Source organism: Micropterus salmoides, unplaced genomic scaffold (genome assembly GCF_014851395.1).
Source record: "Micropterus salmoides isolate LMB-PRFRI ecotype aquatic unplaced genomic scaffold, ASM1485139v1 Ms_hic_scaffold_10, whole genome shotgun sequence".
Lineage (NCBI taxonomy): Eukaryota > Metazoa > Chordata > Actinopteri > Centrarchiformes > Centrarchidae > Micropterus > Micropterus salmoides.
In genome coordinates, this window is record NW_024040041.1 from 22,243,774 (window position 1) to 22,271,465 (window position 27,692).

Below are 27,692 nucleotides of genomic sequence, written 5' to 3' on the forward strand. Positions count from 1 at the left end.
CCAGCAGATGAACCTGTAGCAAAAGTCAAACCAGACCTTTACCTGCTGTCTGTGTTCACACAGGGAGGTCCCGCCCTCAGAGCTCTATCTCCATTTCTATTGGACGGCGGGATGAGTGAGTGAATGCCAGTGTGGAGCACCTTGTAGTCAGTCATCTGCGGGGCTCTCAGTGGAGCTGCGTACAGTGAACGGACTACACAGCAATGCGGACGAAGAAGGGCAAAAACGAGGGGAATAGTCCGGTTTTCTCTAACAACCCGGCGAGTCGGGGCTTTGCTTGGTCGTGAGGCATCATTTAACAGGGGTTCCGTCTCTGAAACCACACATAAAAGGACAATAACTGGCTTGGAAGTATCTCCGGGGCGGATATTTTCCCGACAAAACCGTCACCCACATTCGTATTCCCAGCCCCGGTCGTGAGAAATAGTCCTCTAAAAGAATGATTGCTTGAATATTTTTATACTGTCTTGTAGCCTTTTTTTGCCAGCAACGCTTCCCATTTTTACAGACTCGCTATGGTGGACTCTCCTACCATGAGGAAGACTTTTGTGGTCCCAGACATAAAGCCATTGGATTTGTATGACTGTACTAAAGCAAAAATATGCGCAAGTGTCGGCTGGCTATTGGCAAAGTCCTACGGCAGTGCAGGTAGGTTTTTAGTTTCGGATTGAGGCCTATTGACTTTTCATATTGTTTAGAAAGGTCGTATGAAGACCATCATCCTTTTGTTGGCCAACATTATATTTATATTCTGTTCAGCAGAGTAGCGAAGCACATGCATGTAGGGAAACTACAGTGTCTGTATAGCTCAGCGATTTTCAGCACAAAGAGCAGCATATGAAAGGGGGTCCATGCACGGTATGCATTTGTTTGACTCTGACACATGTCATTTGTTCTCAATGTGTGGTCACATTCTAGGTAAGTGTGTGTCAGAGAAATGGGCCTCCTCCCTAGGCCTTATCACGCTAACCCATTTTGTCGTATTTCTAGCCGCCAGGCTTCAGTCACAAATTTCAGGCTACTGGGTATGTTTTTAATCCGGTTACACAGGCATGGCATATGGGGCGGCGTAGATGATTTTCAGAAGCCTACCATTTCTTCCCTCTGCGTGATGACAGCCAGTAGCCAATGTGAACACCACTTTCTTCCGCAATTCACAGTCAGGATCAAATGGATGCGTCCAATAGCTCATTGTGCACTGAGTGAATAGACTGTTATACCCTCACAATTTGTCAGGGGGTTTCTTCCTCAGTCAACAAACCTAAAGAGGCGCTTGTGAGAACCAGCCTCTATGATGCACAACACACCCACCTAAGAATATGATGATGATGATTATTATTATTTTTTTAATAGAGCCTACTTATCATAAGACATAGTTTTGCCTTGAGACAAGTCTCTCAACGGCGTCAGCGATAACCAGTCTCGTATCTTATGAAGAAAACCCCAAAATAGTGCTGCTTGAAAAAGGCTTGAAGACATGCCTCTTTATTCATTTAAACTTTATTTATATAAAGTACACACAGGACACTGTTTTCTAAGTAATCTTGGGCACATTTTTAACAGCCAGATAATAGGGCAGTATTAGTATGTTGTCAATAAACACTCAGATATTAATGGTAAAAGTTTTAATAACAAATTTCACTTATTTTCGGCTGGAAATGGGTATTGGGTAAAAATCGATTTTAGTTTAACATGACTTGCATGTTCCGAGGCAGGCCTTATGTCCAGAACTATAGCCTGCTGCAGCCTCTGTGTGCTGTGTTTAGCACCTTAACCACGCCCTTTGGTCAAAGTCACTCTTCATGCCAAGCTACAGGAACTTGAGGACCAAGTCTATTGATGTGTAGTTTTTATCTTAATCAACTCAACTGATGCAGGTTCTCTGCCAAGTCAAGATGACATCACTCAGCTGGGTAGAACCACAGATAGAATAGTGGAAGTCAGACCGGGTCATCTTGTCCTGAATAGGCAACATTTTAATCTACAATATGGATTTATACATGAACCACACACTGTGTACATCTCAGGTCTTTATTCAGATAGAGGAGTCTTTAAAAGTTAGAGATAGCTTTTAATGGGAGAGTGGCCTAATGACATAAAAAAAACATCAAAATAGATCTCCAGTTTTATATAGGTTACCCTAAAATGAATCCATCATCAATCATGATAATCTGAAAGCTGCTTATAGGCTTGTACGGAAAATACTTACTCCATGTTGGCATGCAAAAAAATGTTTCATGGCTAGAAGCTAGGAGAACAAGTGCACAGAATACAGTTTACAGTAGTGTAAAGATAACCGTCTCCAAAAATGAAAAAGCTATTTACAAATGCTAAAGAAAACAGCTGCAGCAGTTATTTTTCTGAATTCTTTAGTCAGTTTACTTGTTTAGTGAAATGTATGGGGTTGATTGTTCTTATATAGTTTGTATGATGCTTTGGCAATATTGTTGTTATACATTCATGCCAATAAAGCTAATTTGAACTGAATTTGTCAAGAAAACACAGAACTCTCCTCTACCAAATGAGAGGGTATCATGCCATCCCCACAATTTCTTGCCCTGTTTGATCTTTCCATTAACATTATGATGTTGTTTTATGTATTTTCATAATAACATTGTTTAGAACCAGCATAAATTCTCATCAATACATGCTCTAATATACTGGTTATAGGTCGTAGATGTCAAGAAGTACTTAAATATTTTACTGTTACTGGCACATATAGGCCTATTCATATTTTTACATTTATTGTATTAGACTAGATATTTGACTGTTCATTACCAAAACAGTGTCTTATGATCTTTTGTAAGGCTTATGCATAATTGTTTCCATCAAGTTGAAGGAAAAGTGGTTTGGCAAGGATGTCCTTTATGATCTTGCTTTGTAGTTGCCTTGACAGATGACTTGACAGATCACGTAGAGGATGACTCAAATTAGTTTTTGCCTTTACATTGGAATAAGACTCTTGACTGACCAGTTTGTAAGCTCGGGAGAGAAACTTGCTAATACAAATTGCCGTGTTCATGGGGATGATGCATATTCGATTTTTAATTTTTCCATCAGCTTATGATCCGGCTTAAACATTCCTCGTTTTAGTCATCAGTTCTCGTTTGTATTCTCTCCTGACATTTTTTTTCTAGCAGTGAAACCAAACCACCTGCATGTTTCAAATTTGTATTTTTTTAGCATGTTAGCTCCACCTAGATACAAAGCTCCTTGGATCATACTGAAATCCTATTTGAATGACTCATCCTCTCCAAATCATTTAGTACAAGTGAGTCAACAAGGGACAAGGACTTGAGAAGGATGTTTCCTTGCTACTAGTGTTTACTCAAGAGAAAAGAAGTCCTGTTACTGGTATACAACATGAAACTCTCCCAGACTTGGGTAAACCCTTTGATACAGTTACTGTATCTGAGTTGCACAGTGTCTTTAAAGATAGAGAAGTCATTTGCCACACCACACAGGGAGGTGAAACGTCAGAGTAAGTTACAGAGCAGTACACGAAGATCTGGTTTGGTGACTGAGTTGAGAACACTTCTGCAAGGTGGATACTTTCCAAGACGAATGCATCCTGCGCACTCTGTCATCCAATGTTGTCCCGTTGGTCTCTCGAGCACCCACAGTGTAATCACACTCTGTCCACAGGATGTGTTTCTGTGAACACTGGCCCTTTTAATGTGATTTAAAGCTACTGGGCTTATGTCATACTGGAGCGCTGTCTGTGGTGATGTGTTACAGGATACACAGAGCTGTCAGGGATGCCATATTTATGGCAAATGGACATGTGAATGTATAGGGATATGGGAAACACCTCAGCTGTCTGTTAGCCTTTTCCCTCTGGTGAAATACTGTCAGACATTGGTTCATTGATTGATTTGCAAGCATCAATATCTCAGCAATTGACCAAGGGAATGGAAAAGATAGTCAAATCAGTTAGTGCAATTGAAGTATGTTGACGATTTGAGATATTTCTTCAAGCCAGTAGATGATACATACACCATCTGATAAATGCATAAGATGCACTGTATGTTTTACAGTATAGTCTTACATGTAGACAGGTCTTATGACAGTCTCTTCCTGTCTTATCCGAGACATCTAAGCGGTAGTGTTTGTGTTGGCATTAGCATTTCACTTAGAACTAGTGGTCACGTGTAGGAGATGGTATTAATATAGCCCCTCTCGCCACTGCTAGATTTTGGGGCAACAAAACAGCACCTGCTTTGTTCTAGAAATGAGAGCAGATAATCATCTGTGTTTGATCTTTTCCACCACATGATGAGGATGTTTATAGCTAAATTTCCCAAGGAGGATTTAGAAGTCACAGCCAATAGCCTTATTAACAAATGTAATGCAGAGTTATCCGTGTTGTAAAATGTTCTCCTGAAGTGTCTTTGTCACTAAACAGGTTTTTGATTGTGCAGGAAGGCACTTATCGCTAAACATGACCTGGGAATGAAATGGCTAATCCTGAACTTCCTGCTCATATGCTTACCTTGCAAACCTCTGCATAGTTGAGCTCTTGTGAATTATTTAATCTATGCCAGGGTTCCTCAAGGATTCCAGTATGCAGCCTGACACTTTAGTTAGTCAAATCCAGCCGGTTTTGCAAACTGCTCTGCTCTGTTATTAATAGAGATTGCTGCTTATGTTAACTGTCACTGTGACAACCTTCTTGAAATCCAATGGTGATTGTTCCCCTTTAATGTAAAGCAAGAAGGGGTGGGGGATGGGACCTTGTCTAACTGATTTCAATCAACCTTTGTTTTGATGTATTTATGCTGCTCTGTGTCTGATGATTACTGTCAGACATGTGTGGTAATGCTTGTGCCACAACCAGCATGCGATCTCAATCAGTCAATGAGGTAGAAAGACACATGGCTCCTGTTTATCAGCAGGCTATTGAGCAGGTCAGTGCAGATTTGCAGCTTGCATCAGTTCCACTATTCTATTTAATAATTATCCAGTTACTGAAGTGGTGCTGTGGTTTTCCCAGTTTCTTTTTGTGGGATGATTATAATGACAATGTTGTTGACTGTGGGGAAAATCTTCATTTGCTTTTTTTCCTTCTCTATTCAAGGACGTAAGAGGTCAGGGTCAGCTACAGCACAGAGCACCTGCAGGTGGTAGGGATTAAGTCTCTTGGTCAAAATTCCAGTAGATTGCAAATAGTTGCTTGGGCCTCTTTACTTGAAGAGCAATCTCCCTGCTCTCACCCACCATACTATCTTACTCAGACCAGTAGATAAAGTGACAGAAAGGCTGTTACTTTAGCTTATGCAAAACCACAGGCTTGTGCTTTTTAATCGAAATATTTCCCTGGAGGTCTATTAATGTCAACATTATGGATGTATCACCTTCCTTTTTTGCTTGGGCTTTAGTTGTGCTTAAGACTGCCAACGGCTCATTCTTTTCATTGCCTCCTATTCCTTTTTAGTTTTCTATTTTTTGTTGTGCAGGTTCATAGTGTTGGAGAATTGTATATGGATTTATAACCTCAAATATGTACTCAGTTTGTTTCTGTGACATATGTGACACACAGTCATCATTCATGGCCACACTCTGTCATAGGGAAATCATGCTCATATCGAGCTCTCTCATCTCAGTGAGTTGTGGCATTTGCATCCTGCTTTGCCTTCTGGGAAGTTTTTCTTTCTTTCTTTCTTTTTTAACACATTGTGGAAAGACATTTTTGTATTAAGACTTAAAGTGTACATTTTGGTTGGTGTGTCAGTGTTTACAACACTAAAGTGAGCATTGTAGTTTGTCACATAGGAGCATATTTACAACAAAATGAACCATGTGGTGTGACTGACAATATTGTCTGACAACTATAGTCATCATGGAGTGAGAGTGAGAGACAGAGAACAAGGGCATTGTCCAACCTCTGACACTGGGCGTTTTGTTTTGTTGTCAGATGTCAGTGGATCCATGAAACGACTTTATGATGATACAACAACATAGTGACACCTCCCTTGTAATAACCCCTTTGTTTGTCTCTTAGGCAAAATCTTAGACTCTCATAGGTTTCTCCTTTCTTTCTTTTCAGGCAGACTGTTGATATTTCAGCATGTCAGCTTTTCCCAGATGCCATTTAAAACCATGAGATGCTTATTCCAGTGTGTTTACAAAGAGACATAGGCTATTGAGATTGCTGCTGGTTTGGTTTGTATGCAGATAAACCAGTTTCTCAGGGTGTGTGTCTACTTTATGTTTTTAGCGTAATGTTTGCATTGAACTTATTTACAGAAAGACCAGTCCGAACAGATTCTTTCATCTAATCACTGATATTGCTAAATATTGCCTTACTACACATTCTCTGAGTTGAAACATAATTTAAGTTATGTCATTTGCTTTTGCTAGTTTTTAGGTGGTAAGGTTTGATCAGATTGCTGATTTCTGCTACTGAAATTTACATAATCTTTGTGAAGATCTGAAGATCGGAGCAATTTTCACTGAAGCTTTGGACAAAAATGAAGCAAGGGGTTTAAAAAGTGGAAAGAACGAATGTAATCTGCAGACGCCAACCTCTGAGCTGATCATGCCCCACTGACCTTGATGCTTGCTCTGCTCTACTCACTCATATGATTATAGTTTTAGGGTATACACAAGCTGTCTTCTGCCCCTGAACCTGGCAGAAAGCTGGTTCCCAAGCCAGCAACAATAGAATATACTCAAGATGATCTTTGACTTGAAGCAATAAAGGGACTGCTCAATTGACGCAGTACATTTCCCACAACATATTGTTTTGCAACCAATTCTGTAGTAGCGCCGCTGTTCCAGGAACTTATCTAACTGTGTCTGTATGTTTTGTCTCTTGATAGAGAATGTTCCTGCAGAGCTCCGTGACCCCTTCTATTGTGACCAGTATGAGCAGGAGCACCTCAAACCACCAGTGACGCGCCTCCTGCAGTCCTCAGAGCTCTACTGCCGCACCTACAGCCTTTTACTGGGGGGCAGCGAGGCACAGCCCAAAGACAACATCGCCCTGGTGCAGCTCCTCACTCAGAGAGGCATTCTCTCCAAAGACCAGGACGCAGCGGTGACTGATGCAGACCTCCGACATAAACCCATCAAAATGGTAATGTTATAGGAGCAGTTAAGTGATGGCACCACACCAGTCAAGTATCCTGTTTTGTGGGAAGGGGCCTGCGTGGATTGATTGGAAGGATATGTCTGAAGGTTTTTTTGGGGGTAGTGGGGGGTTGCTTTATGTTTGTATCACTCTAAGAAGTGAATGACTCTTCTGCGGAACCAGATACTCTGCTATCCAGGAGTCTGTAGAAAAGCAGAAGAGGCAGAGTAGGCTTGGTTGTTGATATAGGGGCTTGTTTATGCTTTGATTCTAGGGATTAAAGGACATCAAAAAGAGCTCCACTCATTCAGTCCTACCCCCCACCCTCCTATGCTGCCCCCATCTGATCCTAGAGGATGAATGGATCCAGCTGCTAGGACTAGAGCAGTCATAGTGATACAAAGGATGACTACTTAAATTCCAGGGTGTGAGAGGGAGAGTCTAGATTCAATAGATGGTCCAGATCAGTTGCAGAACAATGGCTAAACAGTTCTGGTGAAACTTTAGATACTCTGTTGAGAGAATACACTAGGCTGTCTCAGTGGGTTAAATCAAGATAAACTGGTTTTTCCTCTTAGCCCTTGACAGAGAATCCCTCTCTGTGAGAAGTAGACCTAATATTGTCCTAAATTTTTCAGCCTGAAAACCAATAGATAACTAAGTTTTATTTTAAAATAAGCAAGCAAGTCTGAAGGAGGAGGAATGCGTTTCGGTGTGATGGAAAAGTTATTGCTTTTCTCCTTCAGCTGAAATGATGACAATTTACTCTAAACACTATTTTGAAAACTTACCTTTATACTGATCACTATTGCTCAACTAAATTTTCCCAGCCACCTTGGTTAATGCACGTACATGCTGTTTTTTTGAAAATAGGAAGTCTCCGGGGAACTGCATGGATACTGTTGTTGTCAGGTAAAAGCTGTTTCCTCCACTGCTGCTGTCTACTGGCCTCTGCAGCAGCACTGCTGTTGTGCTTGTGATTATTAGCTTAATAGTATGCTTGAAAAGGTGCATGTGCATCTGACATTTTCTAAACAAAATAGCACAGAAATTGTGTGACCATTAGCAGTAGCGCCTGGTAATATGAAAATATGGATATTGGTTTATGTTATAATGTGACATTGATGCTGGTAAAGTTGTACAAGACAGATTAGTTGTTTTGTACAGATAAGATGAAGGACACAGGAAAAAAGCTGTTAAGGACAGTGTGGAGAAGGTTCCTTTTATAATGGCTATTTCGTTTTATTTATTAATACCTAGTGTTTTGCCTTATGTACTACCTCTACTACAGTCCCCTCCAAAAGTATTGGAACGGTAAGGCAAATTCCTTTGATTTTTTGTTGACTGAAGACATTTGGGTTTAAGATCAAAAGATGAGTATGAGACAAGAGTTCAGAATTTCAGCTCTCATTTCCTGGTATTCACATCTAGATGTGTTCAACAACTCAGGACATACCACCCTTTGTTTGAACCCACCCATCTGTCAAGTGAGCAGAACTATTGGAACATGTGACTTACAGATGTTTCTTGTTGCCCAGGTGTTGCCTTTTAGGTTGATTGTCCAAACATTAAATAGCTCTGCATGACTAGTATAAGTTTTGATCCTTGGTTCAAACCTATAAAGACTGCATTTCCTGTTAGAGGATAAACCAACATGAAGACCAGAGAGCTGTCTATGGGTGAAAAGCAAGCCATTGTCAAGCTGCAAAAAGAAGGAAAATCGACCAGAGCTATTGGACAAACATTGGGCAAAGCAAGAACAACTATTTGGAAAGTCTTGAAAAAGAAAGAAACTACTGGTGTACTGAGCAACAGACGTCGAACAGGTCGGCCAAGGAAAACAACAGTAGTTGATGACAGAAATATGGTGAGAGCTTTGAAGAAAACCCCCAAAACATAAGTAATTGACATCACCAACGACCTCTACAGTGCAGGGGTGAAGGTATCACAATCCACTGTTGGAAGAAGACTCAGAGCAGAAATATAGAGGCCACACCACAAGATGCAAACCACTCATCAGCAGGAAGAATCAGAAGGTCAGAAAAAAGTACAGAGATGAGCCGCAAAAGTTCTGGACCACAATCTTATGGACTGTTGAGATTGATGGAAAGGTCAAAGTGTGGAGAAAGAAAGGAACTGCTTATGATCCGAAGCATACAAGCTCATCTGTGAAGCATGGTGGAGGTAATGTCATGACTTGGGCGTGCATGGCTGCTTCTGGAACAGGCTCATTAATATTTATTGATGATGTAACTGATCATGGTCGCAGTAGAATGAATTCAGAAGTGTACAGAAACATTTTGTCTGCCAATTTACAGAGAAATGCATTGAAACTAATCGGGACAAATGCAGCAGGACAATGACCCAAAGCACACTACCAACAAAACAAAGGACTTCATCAGGGGAAAAAGTGGAAGTGATTTTAGTCTGGCCAAGTCAGTCACCTGACCTTAACCCAGTAGAGCATACATTTCACCTCCTTAAGAGGAGACTGAAGGGAGAAACACCCCCCCCGAAAAACAAACAAGAATTGAAAGAAGTTGCGGTAAAAGCCTGGAATAACATCACAAATTAAGAATGCAACAGTTTGGTGATGTCGATGGGTCGCAGGCTTGAGGCATTTATTGCAAGCAAGGGTTATGCCACCAAATACAAAATGTTATTTTCTTTAAGATTAGTTGTTCCATTACTTTTGCTCACATTAGAATGCTGTGCAAATACAAACCTAAGTCGTTTAATGCATCTAGATGTGAATACCAGGAAATGAGAGCTGAAATTCTGAACTCTTGTCTCATACTCATCGTTTGATCTTAAACCCAAATGTCTCCAGTGAACAACAAAAACAAAGGAATTTGCCTTACTGTTCAAATACTTTTGGAAGGGAATGTATATAAGTTTCAGTATCTACTGTATTTCAATGTTCTGCCATTCATTTCAGTAAATCTCAGTGCCATTATATTCTCTCTGGGTTAGATTCAGCCCTGTGCGCGCTCCCAAGCCTCTCTCAGACTACAGTGACAACACAGCAGCTAACGACATGCAGTCCACTAACACCATAAAACAACCGGCTCCCAGCAAAACAGACTCAATGTAAGGATACAAAACAACAAAGGTTTATGTCCTGAAGCCCATGAGACCAAACAGATTCAGATGATTTCAAGTAAGAACAAAGTGAGCATTATTAAAGCTGGAGAAACACAGAGAAAGTCACGTTAGCACGCAGGCTAACGTTGAGAAGTTGCTGATGTTATCCAGTGCAAACTTATGTCGCTTTCCATATTGCTTCACCAGCTAACGAGACCCATGTTACTATCCTGTGTACCACTGTTGATTTAGCCTTCAAGAAAGGTTATAATGGTAAAAAGCAAATGTGGAGCAATTTGTTTACTAACGTTAGCCTATAGTGATGCAGCCAGCTAATGTTACAGTAGCTCGGACCTGCCGCTGTTTGTTTTGTTTAGGTTTATTGTGGTTTTACCAATACTCGGGTACACAGCTTCTCCACCTTTCTATCGATGTAACCAACGTGACCCACATAATATACAACACAATCCGTCAAATTGACGGCGTAGCCTCTGCGTAGTCCCCTACCCTATGCCGTCACCTACGACGTAGCCTGACGTGCACCTCCTCAAATATGTAACTACACGTCGACATGGACCGTAAGCTCTGTGATTGGTCGGCTGAGTAGCCTCGCAATGCCTCCGAGCCGACAGGAAGTGCCCGCACTTTGAAGTAACTTTTACTAGCGGCCAAAATGGCGTCTATAACACAGTGGATCGATATATTTGATCGTCACAACCTGAGCATTCACTATCAGAATGAGATCCATTCGGTCGATAACATTTGAAAAGGCTATACCAGTTTACAATTTTACCCGCATTCACGTTAGCGGAGCGCTAAACCGGAAGTTAGCCTGCTCGGCCGGTAAAAGTCAACACAGTGGACGCTGTAGCACTACTGCCGACTGGCGTTTGGGGGTGTTATTGCAGATTGACGGACACACAGACGCACAAGTATAAATGTCTGGCTACGTGCGTAGCCTACGGCGTAGGTGACGGTGTGAGTAGCATGTAGATGCAGTACCGGAGGCTGCAGTTTCAGGACCACAATCCTAGGACTGGAACTGCAATTCCAGGACCCTTGTTTACTTTAATACTGCCAGCTAGCTGACTGGCTGGCTAGCTATGTTTCTCTTTACAGCTCCCTGAAGCCAGTTACCCTTACCACAACCACCACAGAGTGTGTGCCTAAACCTAAGTTATTGATTATATACATGTCGACCGGTTAACCATGTCTGCTAGCACGTTGGCAGTGATGCTGTGTATTACCACCACCACTCCACTAGATGGCGCTGTTGCAAAAGAACTAGGGTCTTAGAACTGCGGTCCCAGGATTGCGGGGGTCCTGAAACTGCAGCTTCCGGTACTGCAGCTTCATACTATTGGACGGCGTAGACCCTACGCAGGAGTATAAATCAAGCCTAAAGTTCCTTACTGCGGTCTGACTGTTCTAAAGAGTGACACAATCTTGTTATAATATTCAGTCCAGCTCACTAACCGTTTCATTATCATCCAGTACATTTAACTGTGCTCTCATTGCTGAGCCTCTGGTGAAAGATACACAGATAGTAAAGATAGTTACTGAAAGCAGCAGGTGAGCTAACGCTGTAACACGTCGGCTAAGTGCAGTAAATGTAATGTTATCATGTAATGAGCATGGATTAGCTCAACCTGCAGCTGATAAAACTATTACTGTAACGTTGCAATAGGGGTTTACCTGAGTTTCCAGCATATTGTGTGAAGCTGTCTCCCTGTCTGTCTATAGCTGCTGTAACACTGCCCTTTTTCCGGGAGTACTGCGGCGATATGCGGCTGGCTGCGCTGAATGAAGTAACGTTACGGAGCCGGTGTTGATCTGCCTCTGAGACGGGAACGTTGAAGTAACAGAGCCTGAACATGTCGGAGTGAAAAGCTACAGCTTGCATGCTGGTGTTTCTGCATTTATTGCAGGATTTCTGTATGAAAGCGGTTGTGTTTCAGATTATAAAAGCGCGTACGAACACACGCCTGGTTGCAATCTTAAAACTGCACTGTTAGAGACCGCTGAAAACTACATAATGCCCCTTTAGATCCCGTAGATCTCAAGAGCTTGCATTTGACACTTCATATCCTAAGGTCCTCAGCAATGCACCCAGAAAGTATGAAGTCAATCGGATAAAAGGTTCTCAAGAAAAAGGACATACAGACTCCTTTCATTTCAGTACTTACTATTTGCACTGATGGTGCCTTTTCTCACCAAGGTGTACTAACTATCTTTCAAGCATGAAAGATTAAAAATTGTAGTCATAGTAAGGATAACTACAACTTCATCATCGTTAACACTATCGCACCAGTGATCTCTTTCTTGTATGATGTTGCTGCATTTATTTGTGTGAGCATGGATTTGTCCGCTTGCGTGCGTTTCACTTCTGGGCAGTGTTTCCAGGCCAGGTTATCACCATCCCAGCTATAAATCCCAATCATTAAACTCTATTTTTTCCCCCCTTTTTTGGCTGTTTCTGTTAATGCTGCATTTGCTGTTTGCTGCTTTAGAATATGAGCCTTCCAGTTACTTCTTGGCCCTAGGCAGCTATCTGAGCTAGTCTGCCACTGACTGGCACTGTAGCTACAATGTGGCAAGCAAAGAAAGTGGGTCATGCTGCAGCAGCATTAGAAGGATGTAGCATCAATGTGGGTCTTGGCCAGTAAACGGCTTTGGAGCAGCAGCAATCTGCTGCAGCACTGCTGTATATTAAAGCTTCACGTATCTGTGTCAGACAAGAGTATAACATATATTGCATGTACATAAAAGTGTGTTGAGTTGTGCTTGTCACTGACAAGTTAACACTACTGCCAGTAAATCATAGTCTGTAATATGATCAAAGTAGGGCAAAGCATATCTTTAACCTATTAATTTAGCTGGGAACATGATGGTCTGAAAATCAAAATTGGCAGTTTTATTTATGTATATAATATGTACAATATTGTTGTATCACTTCCGATTGGGCATTTAGTTAGTATTAAGTTGTTGTGTGTTGTAAACCCATGCACTCTGGACATATTTATGTACATGGTACTGACAATAATTTTAGAAACTGTGTGTTATATCATTGATATTGTGATAGTTTCAAAAAACAAAATAAAAATATGTCTTCAGAAAATGTAAGAATTGATGCATATGCGTTTACCCTCCCTCGAGTGTGTGCAGAGAGTATGAAGTTGTTGAAACACTAAGTCAATGGCACTGAACCTGCAAATCAAACAAGCACCTGTGCCTTACAGGCCAGAGTTATCCTGAAAGGAAAGCGTTGAAGATGGCGCATCCTTGGGGCTCAGCAATGGAGCCTCCATCCCCTACTTGCTCTCTGTGTGTGTGTGTGTGTGTGTGTGTGTGTGTGTGTGCGCCCTAACTGTCCTTCTGGTGGTGGCCCAGATTAGAGATAATCTGCCGTGCAGACTGAACGTCATCATCCACGATTGGATGACACACCAGAGATGACCACTGACTCAACATGCACCTAACATGTCTCACAACATGAAACTAATTTGTTACATTTATTGTTGGTTGAGACTATGGCATTCACTTGTGCTGCATTTTAGTGGTCATCAACTACTCCCAAAAAGTAGCAGTGTAGTCAATTAATCGCGGAAGATGTATCATATTTTTTCACCTAATGGCAATGATCAGTTCTCATCAAAAAGGTCTCAAATGTAAACAGGACCAACCTTGGGGATAGGTGAAATAGCAGAGTTCTCGATTGGCTCTGAGTGGCTGTTTTAATTGAGCCGTGATCTGCAAGCCACAGTAACAGCCTGATTTCTTTCAGGGATAGCGCGAGTCTTTCCTTCTCAAACGTAGAAAATGATTGTTCAAACCAATCAATGTTCAAAAACAACCAAAGAAGGCCATCTCAAAAGCTCTGTGTAGATGAAAAATTAGTCAAATCACAGCATGGACTAGTGGTTTTGATAGTTTACTATTCTGTGAAACCCCTAGTTGTGACACTAGAAGATAATCATAATTATCCATTTAAAACACACATACATACAGCACATATTTTAATTACACTAGAGATGGGGGTTAAGCATTTGTTCCCACAGTGACAAAGTAAGTCATGTAGCCATAATGCAGCTAACCCTCCTCTCGGTCCCCTGTTGGTTTTGGATAGGCATTGACACTGTGTCTTAAATCATACTGCTGTGTTGGCAGGTTTCTGGTCAAGTGAGCATCAGTCAGGAGCTTAGTTGAAAATAGAAGTGGCAGACTATCAGAAACGCTAACCATCATCTTACACCATTTGTTCAGCTTTCGGCCTTCCCTGATGAGAAACTAAGTAGTAGTAGTAACTAGATGATCTACCGGATGTTAAACGAGTTTGGTGTAAAGCTATTCTAGATTTCCTTGCTTAAGCATACAGTTCATATACATATCAGGGTAAATGGAACAATGTGCTTTGAGAGAACCTCTTGTTTAAAATCCCCTGCTGGGCCTCAGACCTGCCTGATCCCCCTGTTTGTCTCCCCCTCAATAGGCACCAGGGAACGGGGGGTGGGGTTAAATCATATTTCAGACATAATCAGATTTTGCCTTCATCATAATCTCACTTAATGATCTACAAGACGCCTTTGCATTCTTTGTTTGACTCAGTTGTTGACATGATTACGTGAGCAGATTTGCCAAATACAGCCATAAAGATTTCATGTTGACAGGGTTAATTGATGGGGTATTAATTTTTTCCTCTCTGTTACATTGGTTTGAGGGGTGGCAACTGTTTGCTGGCTGGATGTTTCCGAGCAGAGAGCCGCTGTTAAGCCAGGGGCACGGAGCAATGCTGTGCTCAGGCTTGTGTTGAGATGCATTGTGGGTCAGCTGGTTGGTTGTTATGGTGATCTGGCAGGCTCTGTGCTCGGTGTTTGGTGTTGCTCCTCTCTCCCCTCTCATTAGGGAGACTTGTGATTTAGCTTAGCGAGCTCTCCTGGGTCTGCAACGGGGAATCCACTAGCAACCCCCCTCCTTCCCCTTTCATTCTGCATTTTTTGTCATGAATTACCCTCTACTCTCCTGAAAAACTGTTACAGCATGACTACAGGAGTGGCCACTTTCATGAGGTCTGTTATTCTGTTTTTGTTCTTTTCCTCTCAGTCATCCTGTCGCCTTTCACACCGTGACAGTAAGCCCAACCTATGATTACACTTTGTGGCTAAATGCAAAAATATGTTTCTACCTTAAATCACTTTCATTTCATTTTTATGTTTGAAACACAGCTACTGGCAGAATTTAGAAGCACTCAGAGGCCTGAGAACAAAAATGAAATCTGTATCACACAATCAGTGAGTTCTTTCTGTACTTACTGTGACTGCTTGGGGGGGATATTAGAAACACATTTCAATAAAATGCAGTCCAGTACAATACTACCACTAACAACGACTGCAGTAATGAGCAGATAGGCTACTTGAATTAACACCTCTTAGAAAGTGACCATTATAAGCTTCAAATTGATGTTGAATACAATGAACTGTGTTTTGCCTGTTTACATCACACAGAACTCTTCAGACATGCAAAACAATAACTTTAATTTGATCAGGATCATTATATCATATATAGTTGATAAATTATATAATTGGATTTGTGCCCAAACCTACCGTGTTTCAATTATCACTGCTAAGTGATAGTGCTCTGCATCAGTCAGACCCCAGAGTCGCACCATGTCACAGACACGCATGCAGCAGCCCTTTTCTTGGCAACAGTGAGGGAGGGCAGGCCAACCAGGGCCACACAGCTCCCAGTGACTGACTGCAGCACATCCAGAGAGCCTGGCCCAATCCTATCTGACAAGCCATTGCTGGTATAGCCTGCCCTGCCCTGCCCGTCACAGCACTAGGTCTGTCCAGGTCAGCACTTTACATCAAGGTTGAGTAGGCAGACATGCAGACAGAGCTCATGCACGCAGCTGGACTGCCACCGGCCGTCATCTGGGGCAACATAAGAAGTTGGAGTAGGAATGTCTGGCCTCTAAAGTGGAATTTGTAAGTAGTTGAAGGGAACAGGCACAGATTTGCACAGATTAGTCTCTAAACTGAAGATTGGAGAGTGAAGGAGTGGCCCCATGAAAGGAATGTGTTGTTTGTGACCTGTCTGTCCTCTCTGTTGGCGAGAATCAATTATTATAACAAGGAGCGTGTTGCAGTTAGCCAATAGTGAGGAGAGAGGCGTTCTGTACTGCTGTTGGCTGGCAACTAAAAGTGATACAGATAGAGGAGCCAAATATAGAAGGGTCATACAAATACTTTGACTGGATAAGGAGGAAGAGTTGTCTATAGAATAATCAGGCTAATCATTTCCCCTCCAGTTTTTCTAGCACTTCAGTCCTGACTTTGTTAATGAATCCTGTTGAGGCTTAAAAATAACCTTATTTACCAGCTACTGTGGTCATCTTAAAGATGAAGTAAACTGAAAACTGGGCAAAGACAGGAGTGCTTGATTTAGTATAAACCCAAGAATAAATTTATTTACCAGTTGTCTGTACAAATTAATACACTTAAATGGTTCCAACATCTTAATCATTTATAACAATATGAAGTTTAGGCAGATAAAGTACTGCTGGTTGTAGCCCCATGGCACAAACGAATCTCAACTTCTAATGAGCTAACAGGTTTACAGAGTTAAGGCGCTCTCTCTGACTGAGCTGATAATGTTGGCGGTGTATTTTAATGGGCTCTAGTCATTAGAAAGGGCTGTAATGGCCTTTCAAGTATAAGGAAATACACTTAAGTTTGCTGAATACAAATGCTTGGGAATGTCAAATGTGTAAGCAAGAGTGTTATTGTTTTGATTGTTGTGTTTGTGTAGGTAAAGAAACAATAGATTTTTAATCCTTTACGTTGTCTGACACATTCATACTCCAAAACTGCAGAAAAGACATGGAACACCTGTTACAGAAAGTGCTTTTCATTGTTGCACTTCCTGGTGATCTGGTTACAACACCTCATTTAATCCTGTAGTTTGTTACACATGAGTCATACAGCAATTTCACTGCGTAAAAGGGAAGGGAAGCATGCTGAAGAATAGACAAATAAAGGTAAAGCAGCTGAGGAATGACAGTGTGAGACACACGTGTTATCATATTACAGGCCCATTCCCTATTTAATGATTGTGCAAACAGGTCCAAAGTTCGCCCATATCTACGTGTGTGTGTGTGTGTTTGCTTGCTGAAAACTGTTGTCAGTGTTTCTGCTGACTCACAGCTGGTTTCTGGTGACCTCTAGAGGACGTTGCTGGTAAACTATGGTAGTGCCTCTGCAGTTGGAGGTGATCTCAGTTCTGCAGTAAGTGGTTCCCTGCTAGAGCAGTACAAATGTCAGTGTCCAGCATTATTGTTAGCTGTAATTGATTGATGCTGTCTGGGTGCTCTTGCCTTCACTGTGAATGGTGCCACCTCTGACAGTTCCTCTTCCTTCTCCCATGTGATTGGGTGCAGAGTGCTCACCTGGCAGTGATGGATGCCCTGATGGCTATGGGAGCCATGGAGACGGTGACTGCGGTGAAGACATGTGGTTCTGCTGAGCTTCTGGGTGGATCCTCCAGCTGGGAGGATGCTCTGCTTTATTGGGTTAATGAGGTAAGGCGCAAGCCAGAGAGAAACGATGTTTGTTTCGAACACACATCTTTATTGTATCTTGTCAGAAGTTACTCACTGACTTTTATCTTCCTAAAACATCTAAAGTAGATGATCCAATTTCTGTTTAGCTACAGAAATAATGATGTCTAAAAAAGGCGATACTGTAGGTTTGTGATTCACATGTGTTAACTATATTCTTGGCATGCTCTCAGCTAAACCAGAAGTTGAAAGAATGTTCTGAAGGAGCCCAGAGTGACACGTCTCAGGCCATTACAGAGCCCCAACCTGTTCAACCCTCTGTGAGTATTGCATTACACATTAAGCGTATTTCTGTTTCTTGTCGCACATCATTATGCCCAAACACATGTTAATCTGTCCAGGATCATGCATTCAGTGCTATAAAAAAGCAGCCGAAGCACTGTGGATTAGGCTCACACTGTTGGTTCTGCTGCTGTAGGCCTTTACCCACTCGTACTCGACAAGCGCAACTAGCTTTGGTTGACACAATAAAACTCATTGCTTTGTCAAGAAAGTTGTCTTCTCATTTCAAGAAAGTGCCGTCATCACAGCCCTTTCTCTTGTTTGTCTAGTTCCCCCACTGTAGGCTTAATACCTCTCCTTGTGCTCCTGTTCTCCATTTTCCTGTCTTTCTCTATTTCCTGTCACTCCTCCTCTCTGACAGTGTCCTACTCGATGGTACTGGAAACTTGTTCCTGTAAGTTCCTTCCTTTCCTCTGCTCTTTCCCCCTGTCCCTCCATCCCTCAAATGTCTTCATCAAATTTATCAGCCCATATCTGATTGTCAGGTGTGTGTTTTTTTCTCTCTCTCTCCATATGCTGGTGTGAAAATGCTGATGTGCATCACATCCTAGTCTGCACTAAATTGCACGTCATAGCATAAATGTAAACGGGCAGCGCGGGGGTGTGAAAGACATTATTTGTTGACACACGATTGCTGCATGAATCATAATCCGTACTCAAGCAGGCCTCGAAACTGCCATGTACAACCGGTTCCTCTGGTCCTCTCTGCGACAGAGGTGTGTGATGGCTGTGGGGGTTAATAGAGACAGGCTTATAGTCAGCTGGTCCCTGCTGACAGTGGGTTGTTTGTCTATATACTGTGTTTGTACCTGAAACATTTGCCCGCTCTCTTGTCTCCTGACACCCTCACTTGTCCCACTTTCTCATGACAAAACCTTCCTTCTCTCTGCACTTATAAAGTCTTTCCCTCTGCATCTGCCATTTGTTCTCTCTTTACACATTAGCATGACCATTTTTTACATTCCTACTGCAGTTCTTTTTTAACATGTGCCATTATTTTTCACAGTGTGAATAGACTTTATAGTTTTCACCCATGTTTGGAAAACCCTGAATTTTATGTTGAATATTTTACAGTATAATGAAGGTCACTGCAATATCTGATTGTAATGTTTGTTTGTTTGTCGTTTTTAGCTCCGCTACAGAAAGGATAAAATTCAGTCCAAACAGAAGCCTATCTTTCCAGTGGTGAATGAAGTCAAAGACCTGTCCAGTGGTTGTGCTGTTGCTGCAGTCATACATTACTATTGCCCTGGCTTGCTAAGACTTGAAGGTACCAACAAACATTTTAACCACAATTTTTTTATTTTTTATTTATTTATTTTTTATATTTGATGTGTTTATGTTAGTTTAACACTTTTTCCTCTCTGTAAGATGTTTGTATGAAGGAGTCCATGTCTGTAGCAGACAGCTTGTACAATCTGCAGTTCATCCATGAGTTCTGTGACAGCTGTCTAAAGAGCTGCTGCCACTTGACTCTGGAGGACATGCTATACACACCACAGGAGCTTCAGGTACTTACATTCACCCCCCCGTCTTTAATCTGATTGACACATTAACAGAAACATTGAGTACTATATTGTCTTCTTAATGCCTGATTTACTCTGTGTGCTTTTGTTTAGCTCAACTTGTTGAGCTTCCTAGCAGAACTGCTTAGTTGGTTTGAAGTACGAAGGCCAGAATTTGTTCAGCCAATAGACACATTAGGTAAGTGTCACCAATTTGGTGGTCCTGTTTAATCCCAGTAAGATGATAGTGACTGTAAGTCTTATTGGGTGTTTTTGTTTTTTTGTTAGATGGATCCACATCAGTAACACCAAATAGCTTGAGTGGTAACAGGTACAGAAACTCTCTGAATATAATTTTTGCTTTTGTGTTAGTCTGGCTTATTCTGTAGATAAAACACTTGCATGGACTGAAAGGTTGTTTCTCTGCCTTACAGTACTTCACCTTCTATCTTCAAGAAGCCTTTCCTCCCCATCTCCTCTCTTCCATCAGGTAAGATTGAGACTGTGTCCTGTCATCATTACATCAAGCCAAAAGTGTTTTGTATATGTTTCTACCATTTTACAATGTGGCTGTCATATTTCCCTCAATCCTTGTCTGTCTTTTAGTTATGTTTCGTGTTGTGATACGTCTTGTTTCCTTATTTTTATGTATATTTGACTCTTTGTACCAGTGATTCTTGGTTGATTTGTGCATCCCTGTGTGGTGTGCATGCCTTTACATGTCTATGTGTGTGTCCCACTGTGCTCAGGATCTTTGACTCAGTCTACCTCAATGTCTCATATAGAAGGAGTTGGGAAGACATGGAGCAAGAAACCTCTCAGGTAGGACCAATATATTCACTACCATTTAAACACTTTTTAAAAAACATATATTTATTGTACTTATACTTGCTTTTTTATTGTCTTAGTCGCCCCATGTCAGCAGTATCCTTCAGCATTCCTTTTGGCCTGGACAGTGATGTAGACATTGTGATGGGCAACCCTGTGATAACCCGCTCTATGAGTTCAGACCAACTCAACCCAGCTGGCCAAAACATGACCCGGGTGCCCTTCAGTCCCCCTGAAGACCTCAGCAATCTGCTGAGCAAACCACCGGGCCCCAACGGTCCCCAGAGAGCTTCCTGGGCCACTCAGACTCCCAGTATTCCAAGGCTGGCAGAGGAAAATGGCCTTGCGGCAAGTGAAACAGGAGAGCTGCCTACCATTGAAGAGGCTCTCCAAATTATTCACAATGAGAGCAAGATGGAGCCTCGTTTACACCCAGATGGGGCTCCTGATGGCTTCTACCTCCACTCTCCCGATGACCCTGCTAGTTCTAGACATAACAGCAACTTAGCACCCATCAGCTGCTCTGCCCCTACACGCTCAGGAATGATGTACCGGCCCACGGGAGAGTCCAGGGTGCCTACTCGCACCAGGAATACCTCTGAATGTTCACGAGATGATGACTCAGTCTTGAGAGACGGCAGTGTGGACTCGGATGCATCAGAAGACCTCCCTAAAGCCCAGTCCACTCCGACGACACCGGCTGCTGGCGCACACTCTGCTAGAGGCCATGGCAAAGAGGTGTCTGACAGTGGTGTGAAGATGACCAGCTTTGCAGAACGCAAAAAGAAGCAGATTATGGATTCTCCCAAAGCCAGCGAACCCTCTTCTCCTCAGATGACCACGTGGGCACAAAAGTCTGAAGAAATCCCCAGCAGTAGCCCACAACTCAATAATGAGATGTCTGAGCTGGGCGTTCGGCTCGAAGAAAAGCGCAAGGCTATCGAAGCCCAGAAGAAACGCATTGAGGCAATTTTTGCTAAACACCGGCAAAGACTGGGAAAGAGTGCCTTTCTGCAGTTAAAGAAGGAGCAGCGTGAGGATGAAGGCGAGGGGGAAGGAGGGGATGGGCAGGTCAGCACCTCATCCACGGAAGAAGAACTCTCTCGTTTGGCACTGGAAGAAAGGCTAGCTCGAATGGAAGAGGACGAGCAGCAGGAACTAGACAAACAGCGGCGCTCAGTGGAGGATGAGGGTAATGTTAAAGTAGGACTCAAACAGGTCAGTCACTCCAAAGAAAAGCCGGGTACCCCAGGAGAGAAGAGCTCTGGGACACCTGCTGAGAAAATGGTAGCTCCACTAGGGGACTATAACAATGCTGTATCCAAGCTGACGGCAGCTCTTAGCTCCCTGCAAAGTGACATGCAGAGGCTTACTGAGCAGCAGAACCAGCTAATCAACAAAAAAGCTCCAGCTTCCAGCAACAAATCCTGGGTCATTCCAGCAAGCCCTAAAACCTCCACCCCAGCCCCTGCACGTCTGCCACGAGAATCCACCCGAGATTTAAATTCATTCTCCTCTTCTCCGTCTCCATCTCGCAAAACCACAAACCACAACACTCCTCCTAAATCTCCTCATATCCATAGAAGAGCCCAATCTGTGCCCCCTAAAAGCCCCAAACACCACCAAAATAGTCGTCCCTTGGACGTTAAGGTCCCAACCCTCTCGAGGGTTCTCAACACACCTCAAAGCGTGGACCGCATCCCCCACCTTCGTCGTGGAAATCCCTGGCAATCCCAAGTCCAGACTTCATCCTCATTCTCCATTGGTGACTCTGACAGCCTAGATGAGCTGCGCTCATCTGGACCATCTCCTGTCCCTACACCTAAACTGACCCCTATACCAACTCCTACCCCGACTCCCCAACCTGCATCAGATGACATGCTGTCAGAGGTAGGCTCCAATGACGATCATAGTATATTTAGCATGGACCTAGAGGCCGAGCCCTTGCATGGTCCTTCGGCTAAGAAGGACGGGCTTGTAGGTGCTGGCTGCAGCTCTGGTGCCGCATCGGAGTGCTCCTTTGAGAGTGATGTCCCTGCAGGGATTGTGAATGGCAAACGCAGCAGCCTGATAGAGATCTCGCTGTCTGCTTTGCGAGGAGACGCAGAGGAGGATGACCAAGTACCTGACGCTTTCTCTGACTCGATGAGTGACTGGACAGAGCCGGAGGGGAAAGCAGGGGTTGGTTTCTTTTTCAAGGTAGGTGATTATTTTTAATGTATGTGCCATTCTAAAAGTGCTGTTTTTATAAGGTTACAGCATTCATGCCCTTTTGTTTCTGTTTTTTATTAGGATGACAAGGAGCGACCAGAGGATGAAATGGCCCAGCGAAGAGCAGCTTTGCTGCAGAAACAGCAGAAGAGAGCAGAAGAGCTGAAAAGACGCAAACTTGAACAAGAAAAAGAGTCAAAGTGAGACTCTTCAAATACGTGCATTCATAATCAAACGAATTTGTCGGAATATAACTGATGATGATTGGGATTTATTGATTTACAGTTTCCACTACTTGTCTGATACGTCAGTCTCCTCATGTTTTAACTATGGGTTTTAGAATGAAAGTTTTGCACATTATCGTCCTGTACTTTTAGCAAGCCTCAGTGGATGATCATCGAGGGCTGGGGGAATAAGAGTGAGGACAGACCCCAGACCCCAGGCACCCCTCCAGCATCATGCACCCCACCAGTAGAGGGGACTCCACAGCGCAGAGGCGACTTCACTAAGCTGGAGTATGAGAGGAGACATCAGCTGAAGATCATGGAAGACTTGGACAAGGTGCTGAGGCAGAAACCCACCACGGTTCGCGGTGTCAAGAAGCAGCGACCCAAAACTGTGTTCAGAGATGACTCTGTTCTCCCTCATAGCCCTGTCAAGGGTTTCATGGGTAAACAGTTCTGATGTTTATCAGCACTGGGCTTTGTCTTTGAATGCACTCTTCCTATACTTGCGCATACTTCCTATGCGTGTGTTTGGTTTCTCAATATAATGTATTTTCCCTCTTTCTAGGCACCAAGCTGAACAAAGTGTACTCCCACTCAACCATGAACCTGTCCTCCATGGCTAATGACCTGACTGTCAGGAAGTCTCCTAGGTACAGTGACCCTCTGCACAGTGACAATAGCTTGTATTCTTTTAATAAATGCTTGGTCTTTTACACCATGTTGGTAAATTCTGAAGTCCTATAATTGAGCTGGACAATATACTATTGTAATATTGGTATCATTATATGAGATTAACTATGATTCAGTGGAGAAAAATGAGCACCTCTGTGTATGTTGATTATGTCCACATTATTGGTGATCCTCTTTCAATTATATTCCGCCATTACCAATTGCCTTACCTAAAATATTGTCAGAATATTGATATCAAGTAGGGCTGCACAATAAAAAGAAAATATTATCGAAATCGTAATAGAAGTGCAATATCCAAATCGCAGAAGCTTATATTTTTTGATGAAGGTAAAATGTGTGACAAAACAGCACTATAATGAAGTACAGTAGTGATGCACCTGCCTTCAAATCGTGTTCTCCAGATGTAGGAAAAATGTTTGTTTGGTACCGACCCCAACAATTATCACTTCACCATGATTTAAATGTTTTTTCAGGCAAATTGAAAATTGTGATGCAAAAGTGATTAGTGTGTCTGCAATAATACACAGTATGATTTTTGTGTGTGTGTAATTGCATAGGGGCAAAGAAGTATGTAACACATTCACACAGCCTCAAGACCTACAACTGACTTTCCTCATTGAACTTTTTTTTTTCTCCCTCTAGCCGTTCACACTCTCCCTCCCGGCTAATGTCACCGGGCACCAGGCGAACAAGTGCTCAGAATGGAGAGAAGGACTGGGAGAATGGCTCCACTATTTCGTCTCCTGCCTCAATCCCGGAATACACAGGTCAGTGATATGTTCCCAATGGAGAGATTATTAAAAAAAAAGGAGAGAGAGATCTGGTGAGCATTGTTTTGTTGGGTTAACATTTGGAAATGCCATGTCTTGCAGGACCAAAACTGTACAAGGAGCCTAGCTTTAAGTCCAACAAGTTCATCATCCACAATGCTATCACTCGCTGCTGCCTGGCCGGCAAGGTCAATGAACCACAGAAAAACAAGATTGTAGAGGTAAGCTATACTGCTGTGTCAGAGTCCAACAAAGCTGTCCACCCTAACTAGGCTACAAGTGACTGTGATTTGCTGCCCCCAGCATTTCCCTTAGGATGGAGTTGTAGCAGCAGAGGTGAAGCAAATTTTATTCATGTTTGTGTTTTGCGTCTTAATTTGCTTAATTTACAGCTCTTGACATTATCTGTAGAAATTTATACAAAATAAAATGGGCAACATGTAATAACCAGCATATTTATTCACACCCTTCTGTATAATTAAGCATTTCATTTGTAGATTAAAATCCAAAAGAAATAACTCCTCATTATTTTAAAAGGTGACTAGTTTGAATCCCTAATTTGCTTTACTAACCTCAGCTCCTCCATTGTCACAATCATTCGTTCTTCTCTTAACCAGCCAGTTTTTCAGACTCATCACATTGAAATATAATTTAACTATCAGGATGTACAGTATGGTTACAGGACAGAGTTTTACACCAGTTTGCCCAAGCTTGTACCTGATGTTCTTAACACTGGACTTTGGTAGTAATGACCTGCAGCCAGCTAACGTTACTTCCTATAATTGGATGCATACACATTATGCACGGCCCTATTCCTTTAAGGAGTTACGCTTACAGCTGTTAACAGTACCTTTTATGTAGATGTCCTTTGAAGAATAAGGAGAAGGAGCTAGCCAAACGTTTTGTCATGCTCGCACAATGTGTGACTGAAAATCATTTGTAGCCAATTGATATTAATGATATGAGCGGTGCGCCGCTCCTGAATGACTATAGGGGAAACACTGGCTCTAACCGTGTTCTTTTTTTTTTTCCTGTCTCTCCGTCTTCAGGATATGGAGAAGAGCACAGCCAACCACTTCCTCATCCTCTTCAGAGACACCAGCTGCCAGTTCAGAGCAGTTTACACCATGAATCCTGAAAATGAGGAGATGGTACGGCTCACTGGCATTGGCCCCCGGATCATCGCACCTGAGATGGTTGAGTCCATTTACAAATACAGCTCTGACCGCAAGCAGTTCACTGTCATCCCGTCCAAAACCATGTCCATGAGTGTTGACGCCTTCACCATCCCCGGCCACTTTTGGCAAAAGCGCCCAGGGACTCCCAAGAAGCTTGGCACTCCCAAATAAAGACATACCCAAGATAAGGTAGAGATGTTACCTTTCAGGGAACCAACTCCCAACTTGACTCCTATTGTCATCTATTTTGGCCAGTGAGGCACTTGAGATTGTTCATTACCCAGTGAGACTAGCAGTGGACAGCATGACTGATTAGGCTTTTGGCCAGCTAACAACCTGGACCCCGAGAATAATAACTCTATATGCCAAGAGAAAGGGCCAGTCACTCATTCAGCAAATGTAGTCACAATAGCTCTATTGAGAGCTTCTGAATGGCTCTCCCTGGTCTACCTAGATTGTAAAATGTAATGTGAGTGATTCTGTCCGGAAGAAAAATTCTCTATACCTTGCACCCTGCCTCCTCATGCCTTGCCTTACCCTGCCCCCAGAGTCATTTTTGCGACTCCTAGGTAAGAAAAAGAGGGGACAACCACACTGCCTTTGCCCACACAACAGTATTTTGGGCCAGAGTAGTTCCCGCCCCTCTCAGTTCTGCTTGCTTTTCCTTTTGCTGCCTTTTCTTCTTCTTCTTCTTCCAGGGCTCACTCTCTCTCCAGTCTGAGACAAATGGCTCAGCTCTCAGTTCTGATAGGAGATCTCAGCTGAAAATGAATAGCAGGTAACACTGCTCTCATATGAATGTAGAGCACACACTTAACTACTCATTCCATTCAGGGGTGTTTTCACTGGTTGGTAAGGACCAGAAAATGCCATAGTGGGTAGTTCCTCTGTGGGCTGCACTGGTGGTGGCTACTGTGGTTGTCCGTGGACTTGCACACCTAGAAACTGCCTGTGCCCCCATAGTTTGTGCATTCCACTCCATTCCAACTCTCCTTCAGCTGTAGACAACTGGATGTTTTTTTTATACTATTTTGACATATTTTTGCTGGACAAATCGCTTCGGCCTTTGAGAGCTGAAAGAAGAATGATATTCATGTGACTTTTTCCTCTTAACTTGCTTTCTCATTTTCAACATGTGATGAATTGAAATGTTATCTGAGCTTACCTTGAAAAAAAAAATACTGGAAACATGAAGGAGGGCTTTATCATGTTTATCATTACGTGGATACAGCTCTGTGTGAAAATGATAATCAATGCTGATTTAATATATACTGAATGCTGATTACTTTGATTTTTTTTGACAATGATTTGTAAAATAAGTTGACCTTTGTAAAGCTACGAATAAGCTAGCCTGCTGCTTAAGCATTAGTGAGATGGATGTTTGAGATGAGAATGAGTGAATGAGAACGAATAGAAATTGTCAAACAGCTGAAAATTGCTGCAACATTTTGTCTAGGGATTAATAAATCCTTTAGGTCACTAGGAGTCTGTTTCCTGTTATGATTCCCTGTTTGTCCCTGTATTTAAACTGTAGGTTTCTTAATGAAGGATCATTCCGGACTGTAACAGCCCTCATCTTCCCCTCATAGTCTCTTGAGACTCCTTGATGTGTAACTGGGGGAATTTAAAACGCCAAACAGTTGTTGTTGGGTTTTTTTGCCAGTGTGTCCATGCTTTTAAGAAAAACACTTGACCCTGCAGTTGGTTGTGATCAGGTCAATTATCACCACAAAATCTGTGGGAAATTGGCCTTCTTCCCTCACTTTGCAGTCTTAAGCACTACAGCAGCTGCGATGGAGCAGCTGTCTTTCAAATCACTGACTGCCTCTAACAAATGTGTAAAATATAAAAAGATGATTGATAAAAGTGTGAGTGTCGGAGTGCATATGGAATTGGTGGATGTTTGTATTTATGTTTGTAAAGAGTAGTATGTGGTAGTTGAACACTATTTTGATTCTGTGCAATTCTCCCCTAGAAATCCCCATTTCACGCAGAGGTGTATTTATTTAGTTTGTATTAGATGGTGCATTTGATGTTTAGTTTCAGGTTCAACTTTTGTCTTTTTTTGGATGGTAAGTCACTCATTCATTTCATAGACATTGTCATAACTTTTATGTTGTTTTTCATTCTCTTCTGTTTAAATCAGTGCCAGCACATTATGTATGTCCATTTCATAAACTGACTATCCTTGGCAACTGGACCAGACGAATAAAAATCTTTTTAAATCATC

General features: G+C 42.4%; 1 protein-coding gene across 2 annotated transcripts; it reads left to right on the forward strand.

Moving 5' to 3' along the window:
• The first annotated feature begins 157 nt into the window (after positions 1–157).
• camsap3 (calmodulin regulated spectrin-associated protein family, member 3) lies at positions 158–27,692 on the forward strand. Of its 2 annotated transcripts, none has more exons than XM_038709926.1 (17): positions 158–648; positions 6,822–7,078; positions 17,592–17,732; positions 17,945–18,031; positions 19,185–19,323; positions 19,425–19,564; positions 19,673–19,757; positions 19,847–19,889; positions 19,993–20,048; positions 20,308–20,380; positions 20,467–22,585; positions 22,679–22,797; positions 22,975–23,267; positions 23,390–23,474; positions 24,157–24,281; positions 24,387–24,505; positions 25,334–27,692. In XM_038709926.1, the coding sequence occupies exons 1-17, from the start codon at positions 516–518 to the stop codon at positions 25,631–25,633; spliced, it is 4,314 nt and encodes a 1,437-aa protein (XP_038565854.1). In that variant the 5' UTR covers positions 158–515; the 3' UTR covers positions 25,634–27,692. The 2 variants fall into 2 exon arrangements, with proteins under 2 accessions (XP_038565854.1, XP_038565855.1); XM_038709927.1 differs by having other exon boundaries at positions 20,344–20,380.

Excerpts from the sequence above, each read along its gene's own strand:
- camsap3 (XM_038709926.1), top strand. The coding sequence starts at position 516 with ATGGTGGACTCTCCTACCATGAGGAAGACTTTTGTGGTCCCAGACATA. Across the intron at positions 23,475-24,156 it reads ACTGTCAGGAAGTCTCCTAG|CCGTTCACACTCTCCCTCCC; the intron begins GTACAGTGACCC and ends TTCTCCCTCTAG. Across the intron at positions 24,282-24,386 it reads CTCAATCCCGGAATACACAG|GACCAAAACTGTACAAGGAG; the intron begins GTCAGTGATATG and ends CATGTCTTGCAG.